Source organism: Ranitomeya variabilis, chromosome 1 (genome assembly GCF_051348905.1).
Source record: "Ranitomeya variabilis isolate aRanVar5 chromosome 1, aRanVar5.hap1, whole genome shotgun sequence".
Taxonomy (NCBI): Eukaryota; Metazoa; Chordata; class Amphibia; order Anura; family Dendrobatidae; genus Ranitomeya; species Ranitomeya variabilis.
This window is the reverse complement of record NC_135232.1, coordinates 403,119,881-403,134,342: the sequence shown is the minus strand read 5'-3', so window position 1 is coordinate 403,134,342 and position 14,462 is coordinate 403,119,881. Positions and strand designations below refer to the sequence as shown.

At 41.7% G+C, this 14,462-nt stretch overlaps 1 protein-coding gene across 1 annotated transcript in view; it reads left to right on the top strand.

Annotated features, from left to right (window-relative positions):
- Nucleotides 1-14,462, top strand: part of ERMP1 (endoplasmic reticulum metallopeptidase 1) — a 71,082-nt gene that overhangs the window by 42,168 nt on the left and 14,452 nt on the right. The window contains exons 10-11 of the mRNA XM_077249174.1: nucleotides 12,624-12,814; nucleotides 13,733-13,885. Of these exons, the coding sequence (XP_077105289.1) occupies nucleotides 12,624-12,814; nucleotides 13,733-13,885 (344 nt within the window). The remainder of the gene's footprint in view (nucleotides 1-12,623; nucleotides 12,815-13,732; nucleotides 13,886-14,462) is intronic.

Below are 14,462 nucleotides of genomic sequence, written 5' to 3'. Positions count from 1 at the left end.
AATGAAAGCTCGGAATCAAGGATGACTCCAAGGCAGCGGGCATGTTGCTTTGGAGTAATGGTGGAACCGCACACAGAGATGGCAATGTCGGGCAAAGGTAGGTTTGTAGAGGGAGAGAACACGAGGAGTTCAGTTTTTGACAGGTTCAGTTTCAGATAGAGGGAGGACATGATGTTAGAGACAGCGGTAAGACAATCACTGGTGTTTTCTAAAAAGGTCGGCGTGATAACAGGAGAAGAGGTATATAATTGGGTGTCGTCAGCATAGAGATGGTACTGGAAACCAAATCTACTGATTGTTTGTCCAATAGGGGCAGTATACAAAGAGAAGAGGAGGGGGCCTAGGACTGATCCTTGAGGAACCCCAACAGTAAGGGGAAGGTGAGAGGAGGAGGAACCAGCAAAACAAACAGTGAAGGATCGGCCAGAGAGATAGGAGGAGAACCAAGAGAGAACGGTGTCCTTGAGGCCGATGGAGCGGAGCATAGTGAGGAGGAGCTGATGATCCACAGTGCGAATGCTGCGGAGAGATCCAAGAGAATTAGCATGGAATAGTGACCATTAGATTTAGCTGTTAGTAGGTCATTAGAGACTTTAGTGAGGGCAGTTTCAGTAGAGTGTAAAGAGCGGAAACCAGATTGAAGAGGGTCGAGAAGAGAATTATCTGAGAGATAGCGGGTAAGACGGGAGTGGACCAGGCGTTCCAGGAGTTTAGAGATGAAGGGAAGATTAGAGACAGGTCTATAATTAGCGGCACAATTTTGATCGAGGGAGGGCTTTTTAAGTAGTGGATGTATGATGGCATGCTTAAATGAGGAGGGAAAAATACCGGAAGTGAGGGAAAGGTTGAATATTTTTGTTAGGTGAGAGGTGACAGCCGGGGAAAGGGACTGGAGGAGATGCGACGGAATGGGGTCGCTGGTGCAAGTGGTCGGGCGAGAAGATGCAAGGAGCCTGCTTACTTCTTCTTCTGTAACTGGTTCAAAGTCAGAGAGTGAACTAGATGCAGTGGGGGAGGGAGGACAGTGCTTGGTATGAAGAGATTGGGAAATGATTTCCTGTCGAATGTGGTCAATTTTTTCTTTGAAGTAATTGGCCAGATCGTCAGCGTGGAGATCTGTGGTTGGGGCCTGCTCTCTTGGGTTGAGTAGGGACCGGAAAGTGTCAAAGAGACGTTTAGGGTTATTGGACAGCGAGGTGATGAGGGTGTTGAAATAGGTTTGTTTGGAGAGGTGAAGGGCAGAGTTGTATGTTTTTAACATGAACTTATAATGGATGAAATCTTCGGGCAGATTAGATTTTCTCCACAGACGTTCGGCGCACCTGGAGCACCGCTGCAAGAAACGTGTTTGCAGCGTGTGCCACGGTTGTCGCAGTCTGTGCCGAGTTGTTCTATGTATAGGAGGTGCAGCTTCTTCCAGGGCACTTTGCAGGGTTTCATTGTAATGCTTCAGAGCAGAATCAGGACAAGAGATGGAGGAGATTGGGGCCAATGAAGACTGCAAGTTCTTCATAAGTTTCTGGGTGTTAATGGCCTGTATGTTTCTATAAGTGTGGAAAGTGGGGGTGACCTGAGCGGGATGGCAGTTCTTGATAGAGAATGAAAGAAGGTTGTGGTCAGAGAGCGGGAGAGGGGAGTTTGTGAAATCATCCAGTGAGCAAAGCCGGGAGAAGACCAAATCAAGGGAGTTTCCATCATCATGTGTTGGAGAGTTAGTATGCTGCGAGAGGCCGAAAGAGGAGGTTAGAGATAAAAGGTGAGAAGCAGATGGGGAGAGGGGAGAAGCAATTGGGATATTGAAATCACCCATGATGAGGGTGGGGGTGTCATAAGAGAGAAAGTGTGGAAGCCAGGTGGCAAAATGATCCAGGAACTGGTGAGAGGGGCCGGGAGGACGATACACCACCGCCACTCGCATGGAGAAGGGGACGTAGAATCTGACAGCATGGACCTCAAAGGAAGGGAATACAAGTGAGGGTACTTGGGGGATAACTTGGAAGGTACATTTGGGTGAAAGGAGCAGACCAACGCCTCCACCTGCTCTGTTGTCTGATCTTGGGGTATGAGAAAAGTGTAGTCCACCAAATGAGAGAGCAGCAGCAGCGGTGGTGTCTGACTGCTGGATCCAGGTTTCAGTAAGAGCCAGGAGATTAAGAGAGTTAGAAAGGAAGAAGTCATGAATGAAGGAGAGTTTATTACACACAGAGCGAGAATTCCAAAGAGCACAATTGAAAGAGACAGAAGGCATGCATGGAATATTAATAAGGTTAGAGGGGTTTCTGGGTGTAGCAGTTGGGAGGTTTGACTGGCTATAACATGGGGGGCCGGGGTTCGGAGAGATGTCTCCAGCAACTAGGAGAAGGAGGATAGAAAGAGTGAGCAGATGGTTAAGTGATTTGTGAGAGCGTCTCTTGTGTTGGATGGTGGGACTGAATGGATCTGTACTGTTAAGCAATGTGAACAGAGCATGAGTGCTATACATAGGAGAGGCCAGGACAGAGGGGCCAATATGGATGGAGTGTAAAGAGTTGATGCAAGGGCGGTGATTGTGTGTGAAAGCAGCAGCCATGATATAGATTATACCAATACATATGGTGAGTATTTGCTGTGTGCCAACTGAATAGGGAATAGATTTTGATTGTCTTACCTGTCTCCTGCCCTGTCTAACTGCCATGTTATAACTGCTGAATACTTAGAAAAAAAAGTACTTTGAAAAAAAAAATGTACACGAATAATAGTGCACGAATGCCCCCTGCATGAATGCTTCCCCAAGCTATATCTACATTTATAGGTGGCCAGCTCTTAGATCTCACTTTTTTTTTTTTTTTTTGGTCTTCCCCCCTCTCGTTACCAATCAATCTAACTCAATTGAGACAGCAGGGCACAATAAATGTAGTGATCAGATAAACAAATGTCCAGGTCTACATGGATCATAAACCCCTTTGAAAAACAGTTATGCGAACTCTTGGCATAAGGACAAGCAGAAGAGAATTAAATATCTAGAAACAAAAACAATTACATAACAAGCTGGCATAGGTGTGCATGGCAGTCACGGGCGTAGCGGTAACTGCAATGCAGTTTAGAAATAATAAAAATAAGTGTACCCTTGGACATGTTATTGTCCAAGATAGATGTAGGGAAAACTGGCTCTGGAATGTGTGTTTTGAAACTGACTGCAGTATGTTGTGGTGCAGTCCGTTTGATGTCCGGTCCATGTTTTCCATGTGGCAGGAAGCCACAGGTTTGTTAAAAAGCCCTGCAGTAGAGGGTTTGGGTGTGTCAGAGCTAGAGTGAGTTGTTACTTGCTACTGTGCAGAGCGCAGCATGCAAGCGGAGCCAATAGCACTGGCACCCGCAGCATACACAGCTATGCAAGTCATCCATGGTAACTGGTTGCAGAAGTGGATGTCCTGTGCCCGGAGGAGGACTGGCGTGTGTAACGATTGCAACACAAGTGGATATGGTGCCCGGCTGCGATCCGGAGGATATCCTGGACTGTGTACGGCTGTGTGAGTAAAGAGACTGTGATACAGCAGGACACCCACAGGCATTAGTCAGAGGAGGACTGGCGTGTGTAGTGTCTGCAACATGAAGCTGTGTGTGTAAGAGACTTGGTCGACCTGCAGTCACCCCACGCAAACTGGGCAAAGAGAAGTCCGGTGTGTGTAGGGACTGTAACTTGGAAGATGCCGTGTATTATGTAGTGCAGTGTTTATGTGAACTAAACATGAATTCTATGCACTTGTGAGGAATGGACTGTGTGAAGTAACACATTAAAGAGACTTTGTGTTGGAACTTTGTGGGTCACTGCCTCTTCACTGCGTACGGTGCTACCGCAGCACTGTACATCACATATGATGTCTTCCCCCAGTCTCTGGCAGACCCCCCACCCTTCTTCTGCAGAAGTACTAAAAGCGATTCCACCATTTGTGCAGTGAGACTCTTCAGTCTCCTGTGCATCAGTGTGGCGCAGTGCAAGCTGTGGGTTTGCGTGAAACAGCTGTGTGGTCAACCTGGTCCCATCATGTGTAAACAAACTGAATGCAGCAGTGAAGTTCTAGTAGAATGAAAGGTCGATACAAAAATATTTTTTATAGGGATGCTTTATATTTCAATACACCACAGTGTAACTTTAAAAAATATATGGATTTCGGGGTCGGACAATCGCTTTAAAAACCTTTATCTTGGGGAATATTAAACATGCTAATAATCAGCACAGTTGCTCAGTGCTTAGCACTGTAGTCTTGCGGAACTGGGGTCCTGGATTCACATCGCACTAAGGACAACATCAGCAAGGAGTATATTCTCGCCAATTTTGTGTGGCTTTCCTCCCACACTTCAAATACACACATGGACAAGATTGTTGGTACCCTTCTGTTAACGTAAGAAAAACCCACAATAGTCATTGAGAGAGCTTGGAACTGACAAAGTAATTTTCCATTTAAATTTACTGAATATCAACTAATGAAAAATAAGACTCTTTTTTCTTTTTTTTCTTTTTTTTTGTTTTTCTGTTGAACCACAATTCAAAAGCAGACTAATGAAAAGGCATGGAGAAAAATAGTGGTGCCGCTAGAAAGATTGAAAATGAATTGACCATAGGGCAGGTTAAACTAGAATTCTTCCTGTAGCTACATAACGGGTATCTCTGCTGTTTGGTATCATGGTGTGTACCACACTGAACATGGACCGAAGAAAGCTAAGGAGAGCGTTGTCTCAAGAGATTAGAAAGAAAATTATAGACAAACATGTTAAAGGTAAAGGCTATAAGGCCATCACCAAACAGATTGATGTTCTTGTTACTACAGCTGCACATATTTTTCAGATGGTTGAGGCTATGTTCCCACAATAAGCTTTTGGTGAGTTTTTGACACTGCAGAATTTTAGTGCACCATTTCTGCACCTATTAGTTAAATTAGGTTACCTGTGGTTTTACATTATTATTAATAATAATAATAATAATTTTATTTATATAGCGCCAACATATTCCGCAGCACTTTACAAAATATAGAGGGGACTTGTACAGACAATAGACATTACAGCATAACAGAAATCACAGTTCAAAACAGATACCAGGAGGAATGAGGGCCCTGCTCGCAAGCTTACAAACTATGAGGAAAAGGGGAGACACGAGAGGTGGATGGTAACAATTGCTTTAGTTATTTGGACCAGCCATAGTGTTAGACTCGGGTGTTCATGTAAAGCTGCATGAACCAGTTAACTGCCTAAGTATGTAGCAGTACAGACACAGAGGCTATTAACTGCATGAAGTGTATGAGAACATGATGCGAGGAACCTGATTATGGTTTAAGTTTGTTTTTTTTTCTTTTGAATGGGCCACACAGGGATAGTTAGGTTAATGCGTTGAGGCGGTAGGCAAATCTGAACAAATGAGTTTTTAGGGCACGCTTAAAACTGTGGGGATTGGGGATTAATCTGGGTAGTGAATTCCAAAGAATTGGCGAAGCACGTGAAAAATCTTGGAGACGGGAGTGGGAGGTTCTGATTATTGAGGAAGCTAACCTCAGGTCATTAGCAGAGCGGAGGGCACGAGTAGGGTGGTAGGCTGAGACCAGGGAAGAGATGTAGGGTGGTGCTGAGCCATGGAGTGCTTTGTGGATGAGGGTAGTAGTTTTGTACTGGATTCTGAAGTGGATGGGTAGCCAGTGTACTGACTGGCACAAGGTACAGGCATCGGTGTAACGGTTGGTGAGGAATATGATCCTGGCAGCAGCATTCAGGACAGATTGGAGCCGGGAGAGTTTGGTAATTGAACTTTTGTGTGAGTTTTTTATTTTTAACGATGAATTTTTTTTTTCTCTTCTTGGTGTGTCATGCTTTAAAGGTGCTTTATTGTTGATACTTCCTGGTATTTGTCTTTGACAAAACTTTGATAAACTTAGGTGCAGATTACATGCGCTTTTGATGTGTTTCGGCAGCAGAAACCCACTAGATATGTGTGACGGGGTGTACGGCAGAGCAAGAAGGGACAACAGGCCAAGGGATGATTCAACCGATTTATTATCAAGAACGCTGGAACAACACATGCAGGTAGATCTACAGAGTCCACAATTAGTCCAACGGAACAGGTTCGGGGCACCTCCCGATAATCCTTGTGCCAGCTAACAAAGCAATAGTCCACACAAGTCCAACGGAACAGATTCGGGGGCACCTCCCGATAATCCTTGTGCGAGCTAACAAAGCAATCGTCCACACGAGTCCAAGGGATCCCAAAACAATCCCACGAACTACGAGATATGTCCTCAGCTCAAGTCTCGCCCCGTTCGCTTCCGCAGTCACAGATGGACGTGGGGTCTTGCCTCGGCTAAGAATCCCCACTCCTTCTCCTTCAAGGGTCAACTCACATCTGATCTCAAAAATAAGAATGGATTGTCTGAGCTCCTGGAATCAGCCCATGAAGGGGGTAGGGGTCACACCTTCTATTCAATGGTTGGGTCCACCAGAAGATTCTAGACTGGTCGGCTCTGCTTAGTCTATCCAGTATGTGCATTTGACTAGCCACCTGCTGTGAGGAAGAATGGCTATTCCTTCACTAGTGGTGTTGACAAAGCTTAATTACATTATAGCTTAGGGCTGCAAGTATTGGGGGAAGGAGACAGGTTAAGTTACATACATCCCATGACTTTGCAAAGTGTACAGTAAATGCAACCAAAGAGAAGTCGCACCACATCATGACATATTATACAAAATACAGGACAGGGAAAAAAGTACATATCATGACAACATGCGTGTGTGCTTTTTACATGAAGATTTTCCGCCTCTTAACCCCTTCACACCCCAAGCCTGTTTTCACCTTCATGACCTGACGAAATTTCACATTTCTGACCAGTGTCACTTTGCAGTAATAACTCTGGAATGCTTTAACGGATCCCACTGATTTTGCGATTGTTTTTTAGAGACATATTGCACTTCAAGATAGTGGCAAAATTTGTTTGATATGACTTGCGTGTATTTGTGAAAATATCGGAAATTTGGCGAACATTTCACAATTTTCAAACTTTTATTTTTTTATGCCCGTAAACCAGAGAGTTATGTCACACAAAATAGTTAATAAATAACATTTACCACATGTCTACTTTACATCAGCACAATTTTCGAACCATCATTTTTTTTCTTGGGAAGTTGGAAGGGTTAAACATTGGTCCGCAATTCAATTTCTCATTTTTTTTTTTTCAACAAAATTTACAAAACAATTATTTTTAGGGACCACATCACATTTAAAGTGACTTTGGGAGGCCTGTATGAAGGAAAATACCCCACAATATCACCATTCTAAAAACTGCACCCCTCAAGATGCTCAAAACCCATTAAAGAAGTTTATTAACCCTTCAGGTGCTTCATAGGAATGAATGCAATATGGAAGGAAAAAATGAACATTTTCACAAAAATTTTACTTTTGCCCCAAATTTAGCATTTTCACAAGAGTAACAGGATAAAATGCACCATAACATTTGTTGTGCAATTTCTCCTGAGTACAATGATACCGCAGATATTTTGGAAAACCACTGTTTGGGGGCACTGCTGGGCTCTGAAGGGAAGGAGCGCAATTTGAATTTTGGAGTACAAAATTGTCTTGAAAAGATAGCAGTCACCATGACACATTTGCAGAGCCCCTGATGTGCCTAAACATTGGAAACCCACCACAAGTCACTCCATTTTGCAAACTATACCCCTGAAGGAATTTATCTAGATGAGTGGTGAGCACCTTGAAACCACAGATGTTTCACATAATTTTACAATGTTGAACTGTGAAAATTAAACATTTTTATTTTTCCCTCAAAAAATGTTGTTTTAGCCCCACACTTTTTTTTTCATTTTCACAAGGATAGCAGGAGAAAATGGACCCCAAAATTTGTTGTGCAATTTCTCCTGAGTATGCCGATACCCCACATGTTGTTGAAAACTTCTTTTGAGGCACAGTTCAAAGCTCAGAAGAGAAGCGCCATATTGAGATTTTGCTGGAATGGTTTGAGGGTGCCATGTCACATTGGCAGAGCCCAAGAGGTGCCACAACAGCAGAAACACCCCATAAGTGACCTCATTTTACAAACTCCACCCTCCAATGAATTCATCTAGGGGTACTTTAAGCTTGTTGATGCCACATATGCCTCACGGAAATTTATACCATTGGGCGGTGAAGAAGAAATAATTTAATTTTTTACCGCTCAAATGTTATTTTAGCCCCATTTTTATTATGGCTAATAGGAAAAATGGACCTCTCAGTTTGTTGTGCAATTTCTCCTGAGTACGCCAATACCCTACATGTAGTGATGAGCGAATATACTTGTTACTCGAGATTTCTCGAGCATGCTCGGGGGTCCTCCGAGTATTTTTTAGTGCTCAGTTTTAGTTTTTCTTGCCGCAGCTGAAAGATTTACATCTGTTAGCCAGCATAAGTACATATGGGGGTTGCCTGGTTGCTTTAATCAGGAACTACTTTTGAGGCACAGTGCAAAACTCAAAAGGGAAGGAGCGCCATAATTTAGTGCAGATTTTACTGTTCTGGTTTGTGGGTGCCATGACCCACTGGGAGAGCCCATGAGGTGCCAGAACAGCAGCATTCCCATAAGTGACCCCATTTTACAAGCTACACCTCTCAATGAATTCATCTAGGGGTGCAGTGGTCATATTGACACCATGAGTGTGTCACATAATTTTATACCATTGGGCAGTGAAGAAAAAAATAACTACATTTTTACCACCAAAATGTTGTTTTTGCCCCAGATTTTAAATTTTTACAAGGGAAGATGGGTAAAAATGGCACCAAAATTTGTCACACAATTTCTGCTGAATGTTGAAATACCCCATATGTGGCTGTACAGTACTGCTTAGTCACACGTTGAGACTGAAGGGACAGAGTGCTATTTGCCTCCTGGATCGCAGGTTTTCCTAGAATAGTTTGCAGACTCCATGTACAGAACCCCTAATTGCTAGAAAAGCAGAATCCCCCTCGAGTGACCCTATTTTGGAAATTATATCCATTTGGGAATTTATCTACAGGTGTAGTGACAATTTGACACCATGTGTAATTTCCGGAAACAAGCTACAGTGGATGTTGCTGAGTGAAAATTGTAAATTTGCCATTGTAGTGCCCAGTACATTATGCCCAGCTCATGCTTCTGGAGACAGGCACCTGTAAATTAGACGGGCTCTCATCACTACAGAAATGCCAAATATGTGGACTATAAATGTGGTTTAAGCACACTGGGGCTCAGAAGCGAGGGGGGGGGCATTTGGATTTGGGAGTGCAGAATGTGCTGAATTTCCTTTGAGCTACCAGTAATGTGGAAGCCCCCTATATTTCCATTAACAGATGACGGACCTGAGTGGGGACTTACTTTTTTGTGGATTGAGTTTTTATTGGGAACATTTTACATAACGTTTGGGATCACTTTTATCCTGCGCTCTACGCTGACCCCTTACTTTGCGGTTTCCATCTAAATCTCTGAGTGACCTGATTCAGATGAAACCCCGAGAGAACCATTCACTATAATGAGGCAGCAGAGTTACTCTGGACTCCATCTGGCCTCTGTTCAACGTTGTCCTTCTTTTCAGAAGTGCACAAAACTGTGGCCGACAGCACTTTTATGCAATCCTAGAAAGGACACCACCAGATCACAGGCCAGATGACATCCACAGTGCCTCCATCTACCTCATTATGGGATATTTTATGTCAGGGGTTCCTTCTAAATCACGTATTTCAGAGATGGAATCCCCAGTGTAAGCGCTCAGCGCAGATCGCAGGATCTATGCGATCTATGTTAGGCAGAATGAAAAAATTAACAGCATGTGAAGAATTGGTTTTATTTATTTTTTACTCTGTTCGTCGTGCGGTATAAGTGAGATTAGGTCCGTGCATGTATGTTAAGTTTTCACACCAACAGGGACATGATAACATCAAAAAGTGGGCCGATGCTATCAAGGCATCCAGAAGAGAAATGTGCTGCCCAGTGTCAGAAAGCTTGGTCTGAGTTGCAGGTCATAGGTCTTTCAACAGGATAATAACCAAAACACACAGCTAAAAACATCCAAGAATTGGAGCAGTTTGCTTACGAGGATTGGGACAAAATACCTGTGGACAGGTGCATAAGTCTCATTGAGGGTATGTGCACACGCTGCAAATTTCACTGTGGAATTTTCTGTGCAGATTCTGCATTTCTTGGCAGAAAACGCAGGTCAGAATCTGCGCCTTTTTTTTAGTATGTGCACACATTGCAGATTTTTGTGCTGATTTCGTCCTTTTTTACCCCTGCAGATTTTTTATTATGGAATGGGTGCAGAAACGCAGCAGATCTGCAAAAAGAATTGACATGGTCCTTTTTTGAATCTGCTTCGTTTTCCATGCAGATTTTTCTGCACCATTAGGCTATGTGCACACATTGCAGATTTGACTGTGGAATTTTCTGTGCAGATTCTGCATTTCTTGGCAGAAAACGCAGGTCAGAATCTGCGCCTTTTTTTGGTATGTGCACACGTTGCGGATTTAGTGCGGATTTCGTCCTTTTTTTACCCCTGCAGATTTCTATTATGGAATGGGTGCAGAAACGCAGCAGATCTGCACAAAGAATTGACATGGTCCTTTTTTGAATCTGCTGTGTTTTCCATGCAGATTTTTCTGCACCATTAGCACAGCATTTTTTTTGCCATTGATTTACATTATACTGTAAATCACTTGCGGATCTGCAGCATTTCTTCACGGAAAAAAACGCTGCGGAACTTCAGGAAATCTGCAACCTGTGCACATACCCTTAGAGTTACAGAAATCGTTTGTTTGCAATGATTGCCTCAATGGTTGTACAACAGAATATTAAGGGAACCATCATTTTAGTCCAGGCCATTTTAATTTTTTTTTTTCTGTTGAACCACAATTCAAAAGCAATGTCTGATTTTCATTCGTTGCTATTCTTTAAATTAAAATTGAAAATTTATTTTGTCACTTTCAAGTTATGAAATTGACCATTATAGCAAACTACAATTTTGTCCATGTGTGATGCCGATGGGGAATTTAGTTTGCAATGGGGACAGTGATAATGATGTCTGCAAAGTGCTGTGGAATTTTTGGTGCTATATAAGCAAGTAAAATAAATATTATAGTGTGGTTCACCATGGATACCATACACGTATAGTGCATTTTATTACCTTTTCACACTTAAATCCCATTTATTTTTCTCTTTAATGTTGTGTTATAAGAGCCATAACTTTTTTTTTTGTTTAATCAAAAGAGACCTATGAAGGCTTATTCTTTGCAGGACCAACTGTCGTTTTTTGGGGTTCATATGACTTTTAATTGCTTTTTGTTACATCTTTTCTCGTTTCGGACATTACAGACGCATACCAAATATGTTGGTTTCTTTTTAATTCACTGATATTTTTTTCTTATTTCCTTTTATTTAAATTTTTTTTCCATTTCTTTTGCTTCTGATTGCTATAGCAGCCATTAGCACCCTCGTGAGTGTGTTGCCAGAGAATGGGGGTTAAATGTTTGGGATCGCTGCTAGCACCAGCCTTGGCCATTACAGCAGAGTACAACTGGATGCTACAGCTGACACCCGCTGCCTTCCAGTCTAGCTGACCTGATAGTATGGCAGATAGTGTTGAGGCCCATCTATCCATGATGTAATAGCATATCATGGGGCGGGAAGAGGTTTTTAACCCCTTCCCAACATATGACATAATTGTCCATTCCCTTCCAAGCTCTGTCATATGCCCAAACAGTAGTTGTCCCCCACAGATTGGGCATCAGCGTACTCAGGAGAAATTTTGCAACAAATTGGGTGGTCTTTTAATTTTGCGGTTACTCTTGTGAAAATGAAACATTTGGAGCTAAAGCAACATTTTAGTGAAAAACACATAATTTTTCATTATTTCCATTTTGCGATTATTTCTTCCTGTGAAGACCTGTAGGGTTAACAAACTTTCTTTTTGAATACCGTGAGGAGTGCCGTTTTTACAATGGGGTATTGTTTGGGGGTATTCTGATACACAAGACCCTCTGAGTCACCTGAAAAGGGAAGTGGTCTCTAAAAAAAAAAAAAAAGACCCTTCTAAATTTTTAACAAGAAAAAATACTTTTCAAAAGTGATGTGATGCTGACATAAAGTAGACATGTGGCAAATGTTTATTAACTATTTTGTGCAATATGACTTTTTGTTTTTGAGGGTGTTCAAATTCAAACTTCAAAAATTGTGGGGTTTTTTTCTAAATTTTTGTCAAATTTTAGATGTTCTCATAAATAATCGCAAATCTTTTCAAACTAAGCGACTAATATCATGAAGTACAATGTGTCACGAAAAAACTGTGTCAGAATCACTGGAATATGTAAAAGCATTTCAGTGTTATTACAACATAAATGTAACATGTCAGAATTGAAAAATTTTGCCTGGTCAGGAAGGTGAAAAAGGGCTTCAGGCGGGAGGAGGTTTAAAAGTGTTGTCTATACGAGAGATGACAAGAAACCGTTTCCCATAATAAAGGATAAACAGTGAATGGGACGAATCAAATTAATGTAGATAGCTGGATATTGCTAATAAATTACCATTATATGTCCTGGAATTCTATTTTAATATTCCTTCATAAAAGAATTTTTCATTATTTTCCCACAGGTTCCTCTTATAGATACTTAGCGGTGTATCTGATTGGGTTATTTTACCCTTATATGCACACAACCTATCATGTATGGGCAGTTTTCGAGATGTTCACCCCCATATTTGGCCGTAGTGGTACAGAAATCCCACCGGATGTTGTTATGGCTTCCTTCCTTGTCATTTGCTCAGTCCTTTTGATGACATGTTTTGTAAGTATATTTGTTTGTGAAGAAGTAGTGTAATTGGTAAAAGATTTTTTTGTTAGTTTTTCTCTATAGCATGATGTACACTTTCTGCAGTGTACCCACACGCACACACATACACACACATATATATATATAGATATATATATATAACAGTGCATACTACACACAGTGCTACATGTGCGCATACACATACTCCCACAGCTTTGCTACATGCACACAGCTGTGAATCAGTCTGCACTCTTTGTATACACTACATCAATTTGATGTTCCTTCCAGGCATGCACTGATCATATGGTCTGAAAATTTCTTCAGGCGCTCAGGACCTGCCGCCTATGTGATGTGCAGGTCCTAATTGCCTTTTCTCCTGCCCTGTACTGATCAGACAGATCAGTGTCTGGCAGGAGGAGAGAGAACTAAGCTCTTGCACAGTTTTTTCTGTGATCAGGATGGATGTCATGTCAGCATTCTTTTCGCTCATAAGAAGTTGCATCTAGATTATACAGCTATTTTCTCATGGGGTTTTTTTTGTGTTGAAAATCTGTTGTGTTTAACAGTTCAAGAAAAAGTGGATGTGTATCAAAGCTTTTCTGTACTAAAATAGTGCACTTTAAAACGCTGCTTCCTGTCTGCACCAAAAAGGCATCAATTAAAGGTGGAAAGTGCAGCAAAAATGCAATAATCAGAGAAGATTGTTATTTTGTATTTTGTTGCGGACACCTGCAGGAAACATAAGGATAAAAAAAACAGCATTTACACTACTTGTGAACACGGCCTTAGACTCGCACACTTTTTTTTTCGTAACTAAAAATGCAGCTTCTGGTCTAAAATAAAATCTGGTCATTATAATTTATACATATTAAATTCTATTGTTAAATTCAATAATTTTCAGTTTTAGATGTCATAACATTTGTTTTCTTGTAGGTCAATTTTGTCTACCTTGTTAAAAGCACTAAAACAATAATGCTGTCATTAGCAGTTTTATCTGGTGTGACATTTATCCTTGTGTGTTCAGGGGCGTTCTTCCCCTACAGTGCCAACATGGACAGCCCCAAACCAAAGAGGATCTTCCTACAGGTAATCAGTTTTGATATCCTCACAAAAAAATGTAACAAAAAAAAACATAATTTTACTAAGAGCTTTAAAACTATTATAATTAACATGGATCAAGAAGGTGGACAACAATTATATATATATATATATATATATATATATATATATATATATATATATATATATATATATATATATATATATATATATAATTGTCTAAGGGTTTTTCCGTCTGTCTGTCTGTCTGTCTGTCCTGGAAATCCCGCGTCTCTGATTGGTCGAGGCCGCCAGGCCTCGACCAATCAGCGACGGGCACAGCATGGCGACGATGATGTCATAATGGAAATCCCACGTCTCTGATTGGTCGAGGCCTGGCGGCCTCGACCAATCAGCGACGGGCACAGTATCGACGTAGATGTCATAATGGTTGCCATGGCGACGATGATGTCATAAAGGTTGCCTCGACCAATCAGCGACGGGCACAGTCTGCCGCGAATTCTGGAATCATCATTGTCCATATACTACGGGGACATGCATATTCTAGAATACCCGATGCGTTAGAATCGGGCCACCATCTAGTCTACTATATAATTGTCTAAGG